The 20,228-nt window shown below is 45.7% G+C and overlaps 1 protein-coding gene across 1 annotated transcript; it reads left to right on the top strand.

Moving 5' to 3' along the window:
- The first annotated feature begins 519 nt into the window (after positions 1-519).
- Positions 520-13,460, top strand: LOC119259658 (protein-lysine methyltransferase METTL21E-like). The gene is given in 6 exon segments (XM_037528621.1): positions 520-560; positions 1,523-1,563; positions 1,566-1,601; positions 10,449-10,615; positions 11,357-11,474; positions 13,057-13,460. Coding segments are annotated over 6 exon segments (807 nt in total).
- The last annotated feature ends 6,768 nt before the right edge of the window (positions 13,461-20,228 follow it).

The following is a 20,228-nucleotide window of genomic DNA, read 5'->3' as shown; positions in this document are numbered from 1 at the left end:
TCATCTCACAATGTACCATATTCATCTCACAAATACTGATTGTGTGTCTTTTCTGTTTCTATTTTATTCATGAGGAAGCCAAGAAGCACATGAAAACAATGTCCAAAACCACAACAAGGTAATTATTGACATTAAGTAAGGTCAGCCCCATGCTAGTCCCCTCCATTCTCTTAACCTGACCTTGATACATGGTCATGGAAAGTTTCTTAGAAGCTGTACCCACACTCCTCTGTCAATTTACCTTTACAATGTTGCTTGACTTAATTAGCCAGAATAGTGAACTGAGGCTATTTTAGTGGCGGGGGTATTTCGGAGCGCCCCCAGCTACAGGTGCAGCCTCGGCTCCTGACAGGCTCGGCAGGATGAATGGCAGGGATGGTTCCTGCCCCAGAGCACCGCTGCTCGCTCTGGTGTGACTTGAGTTTAAAAACCATGTTCGCACCCAGACAGGTGACGTGAAACAGACGTGTTCTCCCCTGGCGGGGCGTCATCGCGGCTCAGCCTTAAATAACTGTTGGCATGGAGGTGGAGAAAGCTCGCTGGGCTCTGCGCGCCCACCGGTCTGTTGGGGACACACACAGAGTGTCTCCGCTGTTCCCCAGCCCCCTGTTCACGCTGCTCTGGCCTCGGGGCTGGCTCCCTGGAGGCTCCGCAGACACAGCCACAGCTGTCTGCATGCTAATCCCCCTGCGGGCTCCGGCTGCCAGGATGTACAGTAGTTGACTGCCGGCATTGGTGCCCGCCGCCCAGGCACGCGCAGCAAAGCAGAAGTGTGCAGGATGCCTTTCCACCTTCTAGAAACTCCTCTAGGTATGTCCTGACTTCCCATTTCATAAATGCTGACCGGCAGGCGACAGGTTTCTTGAATACAAGGGAAGCTAGCCTGGGGATGGGGCCTGTGATAACTTCGGAGACTCATGTCCGCAGCAACATAATGTAGCCTTTCAGTTTTGTTTGTAAGCCAGGGGGCTGGCAGTCTGTCTTCTAAGCCCAGAGGCTGTGGAGAGACCAGCGGTGGCTGTGCTGGGGACCCTTGGAGGAGAGGAGCAGCATCTATATAAATTTGTGGTGGTGAAGTGGTTATTACGTAACCCAACACAGAGTAAAACACCAAATCATTGGTTTTTGAACTAAATAGCCAGTTTAAGTTTATGCACATTATGTGCTTGTTGTGATTTCTTGACACATTTAAATTTCTTCTGTTTTCCATGTGTCTGCTGGGATGGTTTGGGCTTTTTTTAAGATTTATTTATTTGTGCATACAAGAGCTGGGGTATAGGCCAGAGGTGCAGGGGTTGAGAGGATTCACCAGAGACAGAGTGGGGAGCAGAACAGGCAGACTGACTGAAATATGCTGCTGAGGGGAGCAGCGGGGAGACAGGAGAGGTCTGCTGCGCCCTGTGGGTAGCTCCCTGGCAGGGGATGGAACTCAGGACACAGCAGTGATACCGTGATAGTGCTGAGACTTAACCCCCAGGCCACCAAAGAGACCCTTACCATTTGATATTTTAATATATCATAGTTTTCAAGAAATGATCAAGAAAACATCAATGTACATCCATCACCAGCTCATTACTTAATGGATCCAGAAGCACAAAAAGGTAAATCATTTTATGTCTTTTTATGTAATTTGACCAATTATAAGAAGAGAAGCAATAGAAAGTGAGAGCTCAGCTTTGCAGTGTTCATTAATGTCTTGTAGGGAACTAGGACTTTTATCTGCTGCTTTGTCTGCTGCTTTATATTGCATTCTTATTTGCATTTGCTAACCTGTAAATATTTTGCTATCCCTGCAGTCCTGATGGTATCAGAGACAACCCTGAAAAATTCAATATATAGACCTACTAAGTACTTAGAGTTCTTTTTATAATCTGCGCTAGTGGAATGCATTTTCCCCAAATGCTGGACACTAAATGCATATTTGTGACTTTAATTTTTATTCATTTCAGATAAGGAGATTGTAAGGCCTCACTGATGTGTTAGAGACAAATACATAATATAATCCAACTTCTGGGAAAGGAGAATTTAAGTTCAAATTCTCCTCTCTGTGTAGCTTTTTGAAATTGACCCACCATTTTCATCTCATCTCAAATTTCAATTATAGCTCTGTGTAGATTACATAATAAAACCACCCCGTTGTCTCGAGATAAAACACGCAGACATGCAGACCAGAGAAGGACCAAACTTTGTAGAACAGGTGGGTGCAGTACAAATGTGAGGGTCCTGGCTTCTCCCCCTCTCTCCTTATCCACATGCTACATGTTTTCCAAGGGCTGTAGTTCTGGTTTTTCTCCTTCTTTAGGCATGCTAGGTGACCTCCACCTAAGTGAGCTGTCCTTAGGGCCGGAGAGCTGGGTGTCTGCCCAAGGTCGGCAGTCCAGACCATTTCTGTGACTTCAACATTTTTGCAAACCTAAATGTTCTAAGACATGATTGTATAGAGACTCCAGCCCTTTAGATGGTCTGAATTAAGATGCAATTTCTGTGTGGTTTATGATATAATGACATCATTCTCATTACCATTAATACCCATGCTTGGCGTTTACTGTGCACATGATAATTTGGCAAGTTACAAAGCAAATGGAAGAAGTTCAAAGTAAGATTCAGAGAGAACCAGTATTAAAATATTTTACAACATGAACAAACACATCCCATTATCATTGATACAGTCAATTAAAGCTTTAAAAATGTTCCCAGAGCTAAGGGATTAAGCGTGTGCCAGCGGGTGCTGTCAGGTGGCATCTTGCTGGAAAGACTTTCATAGCTAGAGGAACACGCAGTTCTCGAGTCCTGAAGGAGACCAACTTTTCCCTGTCCTCGGTCTTTTGTACTTCACATCTTGTGCTTGGAAAGGAGGAAACAAGCCCATCGCCCAGTTGGCCTCTTTCAACGTTGGCCTGAAGATCCAAGAATGATAGACTGCCCCTGAGTTATATGTAGATAAAAGCTAGGCGCATGGTAGATGCGGAAAATTCCTTCATCTATGGTTTCAAATGCTTTGTTAGAATCTCAGCTGTCAAAATACTCCTCCAGAGGAACTATTCCAAGTAGCTAATGTTGCCGACCTCTGGCCAAGAACCTCTCCTCAGCTGTTAGCACACATACTGATGTGTCACAGATAACAGTTGCTACTGGGTCTGCAGGCTTAGGGCGTTCTAAGCTTGCCCTAGGTCCAGTGACTCCCCAGTTTGTGCCTCCAACTGCTCAGTATGGACTGCCTTGTGCCAGGTCTGCTCCTTTAAGAAGGAGATGCCGGCGTAGGATTACACAGGCAAGAGATTTACGGGGGTAATATTTGTTGAGGTGCAGAAGGAAGGACCAGAAGTCAGGGAGACCTGGGATTACAATGTGGGCCCCACACCCATGAGAGGACAGACAAGGATAGGAGGGGTTGGAAGAGCCTCAAGTGGCACCCCAATTCTGAGTCTTGGGCAGGCCAGTAGGGAGTCCCTGGCCAGTGTGCGGGGTGGAACAGGACTGGAGTGACTTTAGTCGGTGGGGGTTGGGGGGGTGAGCATGGCCCTGGGAACCTGCAGACCACTCTTGGCATGGTTGGCAGCAGTGCTCCCTGCAGCACGTTCTCTCACTGCCCACACCCCCTGCAGCCTGTGCTCCAGTCTCAGATCAAAATGCATGAAAAATAACATTGCTTTGCAGCTTTCCCTCCGCCTCCACTTTCCATCTCAGCTCATGGCAACACCGTTTCCCCAGCGCCATCGTCCCTTCTCCTACACTCTCCTACACTCTGCGTCATCACATCCCATTGGTTTTACCTCCCAATGGGTTTCCCTGCCCCTCACCCTGCTAGCCAGGCGGCCAATGGCCTTGATCCAGGTCCCATCATCCACTGCGCTGTTGTCACTGTCTTCTAATTGGCTGCCACCTCGCTGGCCTAGCACCCTTTCGTCTCTTCTCCAGTTCTTTCCCCATAGCCCACATCATCTCTTTAAAAATTCCAATCTTGTCACAAGTGCCTCCTGCTTAAAATTCTTCAGTGTCTCATTACATCCCGCCAAACAAAATGGAGACTTACCAGGGCATAGAGGGTCTTCTCTTACGTGATGGCTCCCAGCCTGTCTCTAGTGTAACAGGGGGGTCCCCAGGAAAGGGGGAGGTTCCAGGTTCCCTGCCCCACCCAAGGGAGGGTGGAGCTGAGCAGGGAGAGAAGAAGCTGCAGAGGAGACTGAGGAAGGAAGCAGGATGGAGCCAGAAGGAGACCTGGAGGAGGCGCATGGAGCCGAGAGACACGTGAAGAAATTGTGCTGGCCTTTTGGTCGTGGACGGGGTGACACAGATGTGGGTGAGACCTGTGGGGAGGTGACAATGGTGGTTTTTGTCTTGATTTTGATTTTGTTCTTTTTCCTCTAGACTTGTCTGGTGGTTTCTGACCCTTTTCTGTGGGTCCCCACTGGAAGGTGCTTTAGACTTGGGGCAGGCTTTGGGGCCTTGCCCTGGGCCAATCCTGCTTGAGTGGACTTTTACCCACGAGGGGACGGGTCACTTTGGGTGCTTCATTTAGAAACTAGATTCTTTGCCTTTCCTGTATTGTTTCCTAATTGTAATTGTATTAAAGTTCCTTTTCATTAAAGTCTCATATGTTTTGTGTTGATGCGGCAGATGGCAGAACCCATTTAGGGCAGGCAGGTTTGTGGGGTCTGGGCTGCCCCTCTCCCTGCCCTGGAACACTAGGTCTCGGGGTCCCCAAGGGGAACAGTGGTCCAGAATCTGCACACGCTGTTTTCTCTGGATGGCGTGTTGCACCTTCTCCTATTTCGACCCCAAACTCATCAAGAGTCAGGTCATTTTCTCCTGAGCGCCCCAAGGCACAGAGCGGTCTCTTCCTGTGTTTGAGTTCACTAGGTAAGTCTCTCTGGCAGCACATCCGTGTCGATCTATCTTTGCAGTCAACTTCGCAGTGCTGGTAAGTGAGTGAATGAGGCGTCACTTAGGCCTTTGGCTGTGCTTAACCGTTGCTCTTCAGTGATCCCCTTGGCCTTGCACTTCTGGTCACCAGTCAGTTCCCCTTTTCAGGACCAAGTAGTCCCCATTCCTTCGGGAGGTCAGTTGAAAATGTTTGGTGAGAATCTTCATGAATCTTTCCGGAGTTGGGTTATTGGGTAATGTAGCTTTAATGAGCCATATTGCCTTAATGTATGAAGAGGAAAGTTTGAGCAATTCTATTGCTGTTTAAGAAACATCCGTCACAGTCTGATATGCTGGCTGGAGTATTACAACACCTAGAGTCACTGATATAGTAACCTACTAGTACATTGCAAATGTTGAAAAAGTTGCCTGGATGTGTATCTAAATAAAATACCTAATTATTAAAATAAAGATACATAAGCAGCTAGATAAGTATAATACGTGTTTCACACGTTGAATGAAAATAGCTCCGACGTCTAACAATCTACCTTAGATGTCCTCAGAACTCAGGTTTGAATGTCAAATTTGTGTGCCAGCTGGGACCCTCTAGAGGAGCTCTGCCGCGACCAGGAAGGCGCACAGGTCAGCCTTGACTTCTGGGCCTAGTACTGCTGCCTCTGTCCCGATGCTGTCTCTGTTGTTCAGATTATTGCAATAGTTTCCTAATTAGCTTCTCATGCAGCCTGTGCTCATGAGCTCCAGAGGTAAATTCTTAGATACTAAATCGGACCCTGGCTCGCAATTCCTGTCCTAACCATCTTTATTGGTTCCTTTGTACCTTATAGACCAAAGGTTAACATTGACCCAAGGCTGATCCCCACCTGCTTTAGGCTTATTTTCGGCAGCACCATGTGTGCCTTGGACGCCACCTCTTCAAGGCTCCTGTGCCTGTCTGTGCACCCCCAGAGGCTTCACCTCCCTCCAGAGAGTCTCCTCCCTCCTCTGCCTGGCACCTGCCTCACCCTTAAACCCTGCCGGAATGCTTCTCCTGAGTCCACTAGCCAGCACTGCTCTCGTAGCTCTCCACACACATTTCTGTTGTGGCCCTTGTTGGACGTCATTGGCCTTTGCTCGTGTTCTGTCCCCACGGCGGTCCTAGCAGCAAACTCTGGATGCGGTGACTATTGCCTCCCCACCACTGGCACCCTGAGTGCTCTCGGTCACAGATAATGTTCTTTCTTCTGTAAGTTGGTATCATTTGATCTATTATGGTTACCACGTCTGTATATTCTGGAAATGAAGCCGACCTCCAGACAGAAAATATTTGTGAGCTCTCAGAATTAGTTTCAACGTGAGGCCCAAGATCTGGACCTTGCCAAGGCGTTCAGGAGCCTCTCAGTTAACCTGTGACCACTTACTAGTGTGAAAATACCTTTAATATCTTTTTCTTTTCAGTCTCTAGGTATTGCTAAGAAGCACATGACATTCATCTTTGAACAGAAAAGTCAGTTGAATGACAGTCTCTTTCACTTAATAGAGGGGTTCTTACTTTAAATTTTGTTGACAGGCATTCATGGCAGTCCTCAAGTGGAAGCCTAAATTCACCTGTCATAGCTGTTAAAGACTTTTTTGAGGGTGCATTTCTGTGGCCTGACCCTTCTGTTTATTATTGTTGTTATTGACCTTAAAATATAGAGAGGAACGCAGACAGGGCTCCTGTCTCTGCAGGTTTGCTGCAATCCAGCCCTGGAAGTCAATTCACTGCTGAATTTTCCTCTTTAGAAAATCATCATCATAATGTGGCAGAATCTTGCTAATTTTCACTTCATTCTTGAAACTCTTTTTATTCTTGGGAGAACAAGAGTGCCTGGCAGATTTTATTCATGATAGCAAAGATTTAATAGCAAGCAAATGGTGCTAAGGCTTATTTAGATCAAGAATTTTTTTTTTAATTTAAAAAGATTTTTAAATTTTATTTATTTTTGCATAGAAGAACAGTTGTGGGGGGGGGGCGTGAAAAGATCACCAGAGAGGGAGTGGGGAGCAGAGCAGGTGGATTTACTGAAATACACTGCTGAGGGGAGCAGCAGGGAGACAGGAGAGGTCTGCTGCACCATGTGGGTCAGCTCCCTGGCTGGGGATTGAACTTAGGCTGTGGTGTTGATAGCACGGAGACTTATAAGCCCTAGGCCACCACGGAGGCCCCATCAAGAAGAGTCTAACATGGCAACATATTTGTAATACTGTCTTAATTATGTTTTATTTGTAATCTTTTAATATTTATGTTTAGAAATTAAATTAATAAACTAATACCTTAAGATTATAGTAGTAAGTTTTATCTAAAGGCACAGATATGAGAAATATTTTGCTTTTTATATAGGGAAGCAAAATTCAACTTTTTGTGTAATATTAGTAGGTTTTAGTTAGGTAAGAAGAGCAGTTATTCTTCAGATATTATCTTTGAATTCCATTGTCTGATGCTATTAATTTTGGGGAAGAAACTGTTCTTCAAATCTTAGCTAAAAAAACTAAAGCCTATCTTCTATCTTATTAATCTTAAGATTCAACCTCAGATTCAGCAGCTAACTCAGCACATGCAGGGACATAGTTTTTGTGTTTGGGGGGTAATTTCTCCCTTTTTGCCCACAGGGTCCCCTGCAGGGGATGCCCTTATCACATCTGCTCTTTCTACCGACTTCCAGTGCAGTGATCTTTGGCATCAACCTTGAGAGGGGTGGTGATGTTACTAAAACTTCAGATTTGAAAAATAACCTTTGGTTTAAAAAATAACCACAATTAACATTGTTTCCTCAAAATCTTTAAATAGATTTTTAAAACCTTTTTAAAAAAGATTTATTTATTCATGCATACAAGAGCTGGGGTACAGGCCAGAGATGCTGGGGGTGAGAGGATCCACCGGAGACAAAGTGGGGAACAGAACAGGCAGATTGACTGAAATACACTACTGAGGGGAGCAGCGGGCGAGACAGGAGAGGTCTGCTGCGCCGTGTGGGTTTCTCCCTGGCCGGCTGGGCATCGAACTCATGCTGCAGGGGCTGTGGATTTCTTCATAGTGCGGTGCTTAACCCCTTGCTCCACCAGGGAGGCCCAAGAATCTTTAAATAGATGTTAATGCTGAAAAAGAGCACTCAAGCTTTTAAGATGAAAATCATTATTCATGTGTTTATGGGTGTGTGCATATTTGCTTTTAAAAATCCCAAATATCACACCTAGACAAATTATTTTAAGCATCCGATTCAGCATATTTTCATTTCCTGCTATAGTTATGCTAATTTCTGAGGGTTAATTCTTAAGGAATGACCATGGTATTCATACAGTATTTAAATGCAAAAGAGGATCTTAATATAAAACATTGTCCGTTAAATTTTCTTCAACCTGGTAGTGTTTTCCATGACATGTGGTCATCTTGGTGTTTAACTAATTTTGAATTACTCTGTTTGATGGAGCTGTGCTCTCTTAGACTATATATGCATTAATAGTAGCTATTGCTGTTTCATCATGAAATTTCTTTGAAGATCCTTTATTTTGGGCTGTGTAATTTTTTATTATAATATGTTCCTACATGTATTTTGAAGTCTCATTTTCTTCTCAAGGCAAAGATGTAGTCACTCTTGAAGAAACGACTAGTTCTGTTTATTCAGACACAGCCAAAAGACACGAATCGTTTGTTTTTATGCTGTAGTCGTTAGGGCAGCAACACTAATCTGGTCAACTAACCTTTAAAAGAAAGTGCAAAGTCACAGATGTCAGCTTGTAGCAGTAAATATTCACTGGCAAAGTTTTTATATCAAAGATTGGAACTTTAGGAGATGCTCCTGGGATTTAGTGTACTCTAACATCTATTAATCCAGGATACTTTAGGTGACTTGTCAAAGAGTGCTGCATTTACAGGGAGTCTGTGCGGACGCCCAAGAGGGCACATTCAGCTAAAGGTCAAGGAAGCAATTAATGTTCTCTGCTTTTCCCTAAAGAACTTCCACAGCAAACGTTGCCCCCTCCGCCCCACCATCTCAGCAAGGCAAGTGAATATAGTGAAATGAAAGTTAAAGTTCAGAGAGAACTTATTACCAATGTTATTTGGCTCCTAGAGCTCTTCCTGCATGTGAATGAACGCATGCTGGTGTTACCTTAGCATGGGGAAATATATAAGAAGAGGCGGTGCTTCCTGGAGATTATGTTTCCCATCTCCTTTGCTCTCTGCATCTCTGCCAGGGGGTCCCCAGTGACTGGTAAAGTGGGACGGTAGATGGGGTACCCCCTTGGAAATGTAGCAAAGTTAGGGTATTTTGGGGGGGACTCCTTAGTTCTGTCTAGCACATAAGTAGGACTCTTGGGGGGAACCCAGGACAGGATATCAAGTTGGCTAAAGCCCCTGCTGGACTCGAGACCTCCAAGAGAAGTTTCCACCAACTCAGATTTAACCTCCATCTTCTGTTGTCCTCCTGCGTGAGAAGGGGTGACATTATTGAGTTCAGAGGACAGAGTTTGGCAGCTACTTCTACCCAGAGGACCCCAGGACTCACGACCCCTCACTCCCATCCTTGCCCCAGTGCAGTAGAGGAGTTGGGAAGTTTCAAGAACTTTGCTTACTTCTGAGTCCAGAATTTTAAAGGCTGTTCCTGCACCCATATACTTCTTGGCATATCTGTCCCCTCCCTAAAGTTTTGGGACATGTATTAAAAATAAAAGTTTGCTCATCTTTGAGGCTTCTTTTAGGAAAATAGATAACAAATCTTGTGTTTCTGATTTTGGTTGAGTATTAGGAAGAACTTTTCAATAATCCAGGTCCCTGAGGGCAGATGGCCTGCTCACCCTTGCTGGAAAGAGGTCAGAGGTGGAACAGGGGGCAGGAAGTCTATGCCCGACGTGCACACGGGGCTCCAGGTGAGGTGCAAGGCCAGGCAGGGAGGCAGCTGAGGTGTTTTCTCGATGTTCTATGACCCTCTTACCTTTTATTTTTCACTGGTACATCTACTTTAAAAGCTTGAAGAATCGCAAGATTGAACAAATATTAAGGCTTTCAACTTTTGAGTTTGGGAAATAAATTTCCTAGGAGGACGTTTGTCTCCTATGAAGACCAAAATAAGACACACTTCCCCCAAATTCCTTGCAAACATCTGTGTTTTTGCTTGCATATTTTCTTACCAATTTTTAAATCTCAGGACTGTGAGTTCATTACACCCACCAGGTCATCACACAAGGTCCTGCTGTTGTATGGGATGTGTTGTGTGTTTTTCTCCCTTTATTCACACCACCCTTTATATCTCACACCGGGTGATTTCACTCACAGGTGGGATATAGAGAATCAAAGCAAGGGAACCAAAATAAACCAGAACAAACCCTGGCAATCCCACCGCCAGGCTGAGTAGCAGGTGCAAGGAGGGCCGAAGCGCTGCGCTGGAGCATGATGGGTGCTTTGGTGACATCTGACGAGGGATGCACCTGCGCCCCTAAATCATATACAGTGTCGCAAACCAACGTCACCTCAATAAAGTAAATGACAGCAGAAGTGGAGGCTCCGCGCTTTCCCCACGATCACAGCGTCACCTTATCTTTCTTTGCAGAGAGCCGGGAAGACCGTGACAGCGAGAAGGTGGCCGCGGAGATCATGGCCCGGTGCTACGTGCCCAGCCTGGTCACCAGCACCTGCTGGGAGGGCTTTCGCTTCGCGGGCCACGACATCCGCATCACGGAGGCCACAGACTGCTATGGCGCGGTGGTGTGGCCGTCGGTACGAGCTCGCCCCAGGCTCCTGGCCGTGCAGGGATCGCTCAGCCCCTTAAAAATATACGATTAAGTATTTTTGGGAAGAAGAAAATGGATTCCGCTGTCTTAACCTGTGACGTCCCCCCTCCCCCAGCAACACTAATGTCCAGGAATCACAAAATTAGGAAAATGCTTCCACCAATTCATTCTATTTCTGACTTTATCGGAACCTGGAGGACTAACAAAGAATGTGGTTTATTTACACCGTTAGCTTCTGATGACTAGGAGAGGTTAGAATAGTCAACGTTTTTATTTCCCCTTTAACAGTCTCTGTTTGAATTAACGGTTCAGATGAAATTTATATCCATCCCACCACGCAGGCTTTCTAAAAGGTCACCTTTACCCACTGTCCCGTGAAGGAGGTGACACCCCTCTTTCCCCGGCTGTCTGCGGTTATTTCATCCCCTTCTTTGAAATGCCATCATGATCGTTACAAGTTGCTTTCTTTAAAGATTGTCACACGTAAGCAGTATTTCTCAACTTTTGTCTTTTTCCTCAGCAATCCCCAAGGATTTTTCTCCCCTAAATGTTGACCCTCTCGGAGGATGTAATTGTACTGAGACTCTGCAGGGCACAGAGATACACATGTAGACCCGGGCAACCCACGCAGCACAGCGCTAATGGGCTATTTGTTTAACGGAGTTTAATCTTATCTACTGTTATTACTTGCCAAGCACAAGATTTTTCTTTTTTAAATCTTTCCTAGGCCCTGGTTCTATGCTATTTTCTAGAAACAAATGCAAAGCAGTATAATATGGTGGACAAAAATGTGATTGAGCTTGGAGCTGGGACAGGATTAGTCTCCATTGTGGCCAGTTTGCTCGGTAAGTAGTTCTTTTTGATTGTTTGGGGTTCAGAGGCCTTCATAATCAAATAGCATTCATTATTTTTAGGAAATATTTATTCATTTATGCATACAAGAACTGGGGTATAGACCAGGTGTGTGTGGGGGGAGAGGATTCACCAGAGAGAATGGGGAGCAGAACAGGCAGACTGACGAAATACACTGCTGAGGGGAGCAGCGGGCGAGTCAGGAGAGGTCTGCTGCACCATGTGGGTAGCTCCCTGGCTGGGGATGGAACTCATGCTGCTGTGGCTGCAGATAGCTTCATAGTACTGAGACTTAACCCCTTGTGCCACCAGGGAGGCCCTCATCTACTTCTTTCAATAGTTGAGTAGTATCCCACTGTGTGTCTCTACTGCATCTCCTTTGTCCATTCGTCTGTAGATAGACACATAGTTTTAAGCTCTTGGCTATTTAAATAATGCTGCAGGTGACATGGGTATACGTGTCTCTCTTTGAAATAGTGATTTATAATTTTCAGGTCAACACCCAGAAATGGGATTAACTGGATCATATGGGGTTTTTATGTTTTTAATTTTTGAGGAGTTTCCATGCTGCTCCCCTAATGTCTGTACCAATTTATATTCCACATCCTTCCAACACTTGTTTCTTGTCTTTCGGATAATGGCCACTTTACAGATGAGAGGTGACATCTTGTTTTGATTTGCATTTCCCTGATAATAAGAGACAATGGGCATCTCTCTGTGAGCCTGCGGCCGTCTGTGGGTCTTCTCCGGAGAAGTGTCTGCTGGTCCTCTTTCCAGTTCTGATGATGACCCCACATTTATGGGCGAGCGCCGGCTCTGCTACTGTTCAGAAATCTCTTGGCTCTTGGTTTCTAGTGTCGTTCCTTCCAATTTCTTCTTAAAAATGATGCCACTATTCACTTTAACTCAGAAACGATCACTTCTTCATCTGAGCATCTGTGATTGCTGGCTTTAGGAGCGCAACATACACGTTGGTGGCTGGGTTTTGATAAATGTATACTTATATAGGGGCCAAGCTGCACACTTGGGCAGACACGTGGGTGTCACGATTCTTCCATGCAGTGCTACTGGACGGTGGATGTCCCCTCCATGTCTCACACCCAAGCACTCCCTGCAATGCCAGGGGTGCTCTCTGCTCGGTTCATGGGTCTGGTCTGATGTGACTGAGGCTCAGACATCTTTCAAGCATGCCCCTGTTCATCTGCATGACCTCTGAGGTGCATCGAAGGTATCACGTTATTTTGAAATTCCCTTTCTCTTGAGGTTTCCCTGCTAGCACGTGGCGATAACTAGACACCACCTGCAGCCACAATAAAGCATAACAAAACACACAGGAGCAGAGAAAAGTGAAAAGAGCACAGAGGTGCCAGCAGCATTTGTCTTTTCAAGGGGAGGCGCTCAGCTGTCTTTACAACCTTTTTGAAAGGGATTTCCCTCCTCTGGGCGGGAAGTCTCTGACCAGACTATTTCTGGGGCCAGCGATTGTGCAGGATTGCAAAATGCCTGTTGGCTTCCAGCCTGACGTTGAACCTTGTCCTATGAGGGTGACTCTTCCTACTCTCCTTTGCTGCACAGGTGCCCAGGTGACGGCCACGGATTTGCCAGAAGTACTTGGAAACCTGCAATACAACATCTCCCGAAACACCAAATCGAGGTGCAAGCATTTGCCGCAGGTGAAAGAACTCTCCTGGGGCGTTGCTCTCGACAAGCACTTCCCCAGGTCTGCCAACAGCTTTGACTACATCCTGGCAGCCGACGTGGTCTATGCGCACCCTTTCCTGGACGAACTTCTGGTTACCTTCGACCACCTGTGCAAGGAATCCACCGTCATCCTCTGGGTCATGAGATTCAGGCTGGAGAAAGAAAACAAATTTGTAGATAGATTTAAGGAGCTGTTTGACCTGGAGGAGATTTCCAGCTTCCCTAGCCTGAGTATTAAGTTGTATAAAGCTGTGAAAAAGAACCGGAGGAGTGCCTGAGAGCTCACAGGATGGCTGGGGAAGGGAAGGGACCCCCAGGGCATTATTGCTTTAAAGGTGACCCTGGATCTGCTGACATAGCACTGATTTCCTGTGGGGAAACACGCACCACACGTGTGCCACCCACCCGCCTTGCTCCAGACAGGGATTCTCCCCGAGATAGCATGTGTGCGGGTGATAGCAACGTCGGATTGTGCTGTGGACGGCTGGGACAAAGTCTGCTTCCTTCATTCCCTGTAGCACCTCTTCTTATTATTATCACTTTAGTAAATAGTATAATAATTATTATTATTTTTAAAAATTTATTTATTTATGCATACAAGAACTGGGGTGCAGGCGAGAGGTGTGGAGGGTGAGAGGATTCACCAGAGACAGAGTGGGCAGCAGAACAGGTGGATCCACTGAAATCCACTGCTGAGGGGAGCAGCGGGCGAGGCAGGAGAGGTCTGCTGCACCGTGTGGGTAGCTCCCTGGCTGGGGATGGAACTCGTGCTGCAGTGGCTACGGATAGCTTCATAGTGCTGAGACTTAACCCCTTGCGCCACCAGGGAGGCCCTAATAATTATTATTTTTAATATAGAACTGCATCATGATGGTTTTTGATACTGCTGTCTCTAAAGTGAACATAATTATTATCTGAAACATCAGCATATGTGATTCTCTCTTTAGCATCAAGGGATGGACGACTGTGGGACCTGAAATAAGGTCGAAAGGCAGGCACGCGGTGTGTGGTGGGTGCCAGGCTGCTGTGGACTCCGTTAGCAGCCTAGAGGTGATCCAGCATCTCTGCTTGGGCGGGGGGCTTCCAGCACAGCCTCTGAAATCAACCGCTCTGGTAGATTTGAGGTCACGGCAAGGCCATTTCACTCAGCTCAGTGAAAAGTGAGTAGAAGCAAACATAAAAACGACTAAGACTTTAGAGGAGTTAGTGTTTCATTTTTAAGCCCGGTCTTTTTGTGTCACTGAAACAGAAACAAATATAAAGACTTTGGGTTGAAATGCATGTGAAGAGATTGAGGCTGCTAATCTCAAAGGCCAGACATAGGGCTGCTTTCACTTAAAGTCCCCAGCCCTGCTGATGAACATGTGTAGGCCTGGATTTTGAAATCCTATGTGATTTCTTTTTCATATGGGCCTTAGAGATTAGAATAAAGTCTGAGGGCATTAAAGTCAGGGCAAGGGGAGCAAAAAGTAGGATTTTGTGCCATATAAAGAGATGTTGTGGGGGTGGTAACTCTCCTAGGGAGCGAGGGACGTCTGTCCGGCCGGCCGATGCCTGACAAGGAGCTGCTCTTCCTGCTTTCCTGGATGTTCTAGTCCACTCAGGGGAGGGAGGGACATGGCTGAGGTGATTTCCTAGAACCCTGACCTGTGAGTCAGGAAGCAAATGCTCTCCTGTGGCCTTGTAAGTTTTGGCAGCTGATCCAAGCATTAGGCTACTTGATCCTCACAAACATCCTTAGGAGTGTAAGTACCACCACCCTCTGCACAGACACAGAGGCCGAGCTAGTTGGGGAACTCACTCCCCAGGCCCCGCGACTGCAGGGATGCTCAGTTAGGTTCACCCCAGTCAAAAGTGTGTTCTTCACTCCCCCTGGGTCTTTAAAACCATCATTTTCAAACTCTTTAAATAAGGGAAGTCATTTCTTCAAGATGAAGCCCATCCCCCGGAAGGTAGGCGAGTGTGATAAGAAATGATAACTCTTCTCCTGAAATCTTTTCCTCTTCGAAGGAAGGCTGTGGGTCCTCACCCGCGCGCTTTAAAGGGACTTATGAATACTCTACTACAGACACACACAAAAGGGTTAATAAAAGGTTTATTTACAAGAGAAAAAAAAATAAGGAAAATGGACAACTCAGGGAGAAAATAGGGAAATAAAGTCTTTCATGCGTCCTACCCGATCCGCCGACCTGGAAACCCAAAGGCACTCGCAGAGCTGGCCGGACGCTGCGAGCTGGCGGAGCCAAAATGGGGGATCCCCAAAGCCCACATGTCTGCCTTTTGTATCCACCTGGCTGCTGAACCCCACCCTCAGGTCCCAGCCACCTTCCCTTGGGTGGTGATGGGATGTGGGGTTCCCAGTGTCTTTGGCTTTGACCTGGGGTGGGGGTGGAGTCCACAAAGCCTGTATGGAATTTGCTTTGGGACAGCCTTTTCCCCCTAACACTTCCTGCTTTACCTGGGGTCAGGGTGGCTCCATGGAGGTGAGGGAGCAGTGCAGCTATCTGGAGAGGTGGGTTCTGAGCCGAGCAGCCGGCTCAGCAGGCCCAGTGTGGGGGACACTGTCCACCATATTGAGTGAGTGTGAGGAGAGGTTGGAGCCGGGCTGATGATGACGTGTCTCCTGGGCACCCCTGGATCTGAAGCCATCAGCTCAGCGATGGGCTTGTCCTGGAAGCAGGTGTGAGTGTGCAGAGAATAAAACAAGGGCCCACCCACACTAAGAGAGCAAACAGGGGTGCATCTTGAGATTTGTTTTGGAGGTTCCACCCCCACCCTCAAAGTGATATCAGAGTCTGTTGACTTGGAAAGGGGTGAATTAATACCACAGTGGTTTTGGAACGTGTCAGACAAGTGCCAAGTTTCTCAAAGTTGTCTCAGAAGCTTCTAGAAGTGTTTGGGGGCAGTGGCAGGAATTTTGGCTGAACGAAGAAAAAAATGACCCGTCTGCTAAAAAGTATTTGAATTTCACTGCTTAGTTATTTTTAGGTATGAAAGATAAAGTGTCTTTCCTTCTGAGACAGCGCCCCACCAAACATATGCTTCTGAGTTGCTCCTCTTCCTCTGACTACCCGTCTGTCAGCCTCTGCTTGTTTGTCAGTCCATTGTTTGACTGTTTATGGCATTCACCGCAGATTTTAACACCCACCCACCCACACCACACCTCACTCCTCCCGGGCACTTCATTCTGGGAGCCCGACTATTTTTATCTTCTTGCTTCAGTTTCGCCACACTTTCCTAGATTCGATTTTGCAATGATTTAATTTCAGAAGATGTAATTTGAGGCGGCTTTTTCTATCTCACAATTGTTTTTTTGTAGCTAAGAATTGATTTGTTAACTTCAATCCAAGTGAGTAAAACCATGAATTTTGCCTTTATCCCTTTCTTATCTGTTTTCTTTTTTTGACAAGTTAAACTGCTGTCCCGAAAATCGGGGCCCAATTCTTGCAGTAATTTTCCGGGTTTCCAGCAGATGAAACATACAGGTTGTCAAGGTTTTAATAGAGGTTATCACAGGACAGCTATTGCTTTATGGCAGAAGGACCAACTTGTTGGTGATTCTCTGCAGCTTAAAATGACAAGCCTGTAACCAGAGGGTTTTTGTGCCCCCAACTGTCTCAACTCATATTAAGAAACGGAGCACTGCACTAAAATTTTCTGTCTGGAATTTATGGAGCTGTCCCACTTCATTCCTGCCAAATTTTGTCTACTAGCCTTTTTTTTAAAAATTGTTTTTCATTCCACGCTTATATTCTGTTCTCTTTTTTTGGATGAAGAACTGTGGCACTGGGTAACATCCTAACAGATTTGTAGCCAATCATGGAAAGTCATTATTGTGGAAAAAGGAAGCGAGGACGGGTAACAGAACCGAAGGCCCTTTTCTCTCTAAGTCCTCAGTGTCATCCATCAATGGCGGGTTTTTATAGACAGAGACCACATGATGCTCACTTGAAGCAGCACCATTTGCCTATAAGTAGATAGATCCTTTTGGAATATCCTTTAGAAGAAATGTGTGTAGGATTTTGATACAAGGAAAGATTTGGGAACAAGCTAGGTTCTAGAAATTCAAGTCAGTCTTCTGTGGATCAGAGGAGTAAGCTTATTGATGAGCTTAGAACAAATATAGCCTGTGCTGCTTTCTCTGCTCCATTTTAATTTAGTTTTGATGGCACCTGGCTATGGAGGAAGTAAAAAAAAGTCAAATATGTGCATTTTAAAACCAAATTAGAAGGCAATAATGAGAAACAAAATTGGGAACGGAGCAGGTAAATACTTTCGGGAAAATAGGGGATATGGAAAAACAAAATCGGAATGCCAGAGATGCTTGGGTGTGGAGCCAGTCCTCTCTAGCTTCTTTGTGATGCAGGGAAATATTCGTAAATGATTCCCACCTCCAGGTTTTGGCATTTTTGAGTCTGTGATGTGAAATTAAGTTTGTAACATTTACCTGCGAGCCCAGTTTCAATATTTGCTCGGCTCCCTGGTTTCCCACAAAATCAAAGATGGTGTTCTGAGTAATAATATGGTGGTAGTGACGGGGTGGTCTTGTGTTCGGTGCCTTGGCAATGGTCAGGCCTGTGGTCATGTTAATGCCTTCCACGAAGAGGCCTGGGCTGGACAGAGGCCTCTGGATGGGGCGGCACCGTTGGCGCCCAGGCTGCTGGGCACCCACCTGCCTATTGTGCTGACCGGAACTCCGGCCTCCACAACGAACGGGGCTTTTTGGAAAAGCACAAAAGCAGGAGCTTTTCTCCTTAACTTCTTTGTTCCTAAGGCAATTGTCTTCGCCTGGAATCCAGCCATGTTTTAGAATTGGCACTCAACTATCAAGGAATTTTAAAGTACTGAAAATGAAAACAGATGTCCAGGTCAATTTTCTGATAGATGGTATTCATAGGAAAAAAAAAAAACAACCATGAAAACAACTGGATAACTGCTATCAAGCATGAACAATCTACCATACCAAAAAATATTGCTTGGTTTTCCAAACCAAAGCTCAAGCCAAGTGAGATGAAAACAAGCCATGGAAAAAGTGTTTTCATAGGCAGACTTTATTTTATAATGCCACTAGCACAGGCTTCTGAAAGTTACTTGTGTGGTAAATGCTAGATTTTGTAGTTTAGGTTTTAAAAAATGTCTATATTTGCATTGCCCACAGTTTGTATACCAATCCTCTCTTTGTTTTAATTTTGAATTATGAGTCCATTCCTTGCCTTCACTGGAATTTTTTTTTTTTTTTAGTGCCATGATTTAATTTGGGTTTCTTATCTCTTTCTGTGTTTCCCTTGTTGGAAGAAAATAAATCACAATGGCAAAGGTTGTCTCTTTGTCACAAACCATCATAAATAAGCCCAAAGAACAGGCCATAAAAATGTAAGAAATTCTTAGATTAAAAAACATGAGTAATGTTTTCTACCAACCTGGTGTTCAGAGGTAAAAGTACAGTTTGCAACTAGTAAATTATTAACACTTTTCTCCAAGGATTTCCTTCTTCCTTAGGATCCCCGTGAGTAACAGATAATCAGTGTGAGAATTAGAAGGGTGTCAAACATGATAAACACTTTTATCATCATGTATTCTAAAGAGGAGTTGGGGAATAATGGTAAGATAATAATTAGTGATAATAAGTATAGAATTGTTGCAATAAATATAATACAACATAAGAATGTGTAGCATTCTTGAGGGGGGAGCAAAGTCCAAGAGCTATTGGCTATGCATTCTTTTTTTTTTTTTTTGCAGCTAATTTAAGGAGACTTAAATGAATTTATAAGGCTGCATAATAATGAAAGCAACTTAAAAAATTATTCCTTGTGTTTTATGTTTTTTTTCCTTCTCTGGAAAGTCATCTGATGGCTGTTATTCATTCAGTTCATTGATTGAGTCATTGAATATTTATTAAAAAGCCACAATATGTCAAGCAAGGGCTGGAGGGTCCACAGGGCCAGTCCCCGAGGACACTTAAAGGTCAGTGTCAAGGGCAGACAGATGTCAGTGCAGGCCAAGGGAAACAGATGCATTTGCAAAGCAGGGAACCCAATCCACATCCAGGGAGTTGGCGAGGCTTCCTGGAGGAGCAACCTGAGCCGGGCAAAGCAGGTGGCGATGAGAGAGGGCCATGTCCAGGCAGAGGGAACCACATGTGCGAGCCTTGGAAACCTGTTTGAGCAACTTGCTGGAAAAATTGTAGCTTTTTGTAGCCCTGGCTGAGATAAGGCCTTCGGTAGAATACTCAGTGCTTTCGGCTGTTTTACACACTTTGTGAACAGCATCTCACCAAGACCTCCTGGCGAGCCTGGAGGTTGTCATTCAGCAAGGGGACACAGGTGTGCCCGTGGAGATGGGGCCTTGGTCTCCTTGTGCTCGTTTCAGGGTATGACTGAGTCCTGCAAGAAACCCCGGATTTGGATTCCACCCCAGCTAATTTGGAGTGATTCAGTTTTGGAAAGAAGCTCTTTATGTCCCTCCCGAAAAGAAAGGAGCCCCCGGGGGTACTTTGAATATCTACCTTTGCACGGGGGCACTTTTGCCCAGAGACCTGCCAAGTATGACTGATAAATCCATGTCTATACCCAGCAAACACTTACATGCATTTCTCTTTGCAAGAACTCCTGGACAAATATTAGATTAACTGAAAGAAATTAATTAATTAGATTCACTGGTTGAAAGCAGAGGCCAGTGCTGGGGACAGCGGCCCCTCAAAGGGGGTGTGGTGAGGGAAGCAAAACACTGCGCATTTGCTGGGAAGATGCAGGGCCAGCGGGGCCCACTGCCCTCAGAAGACTTTTCAGCAGAGAAGGACGAAAGGGCGGGGCTGAACTTTAAAACTTCATGCGCTCTGCCCACCACCCCCATGCCAGTGTTTACAGCCGGTTGCTAGGCAGCAAGCCCAGGACATCAGCACAGAGGTAAACCCTGGCTGAGGTGAGCATGTCAGTTCCTGGAAACTGCTTTCAGCAAGCTTGCAAGGGAGGGCAGCCCTGACTCGGGTGGCGGCGGCTTCTGGAGCCTGTGGGTAGGGCAAAGGCGCTGCTGGGAAGGCTGGAAGG

Source organism: Talpa occidentalis, unplaced genomic scaffold, assembly GCF_014898055.3.
Source record: "Talpa occidentalis isolate TD23 unplaced genomic scaffold, MPIMG_talOcc4v2.1 talOcc4.5, whole genome shotgun sequence".
Taxonomy (NCBI): domain Eukaryota; kingdom Metazoa; phylum Chordata; class Mammalia; order Eulipotyphla; family Talpidae; genus Talpa; species Talpa occidentalis.
The sequence above is the reverse complement of the archived record's forward strand: the minus strand, read 5'-3'. Positions and strand labels throughout refer to the sequence as shown.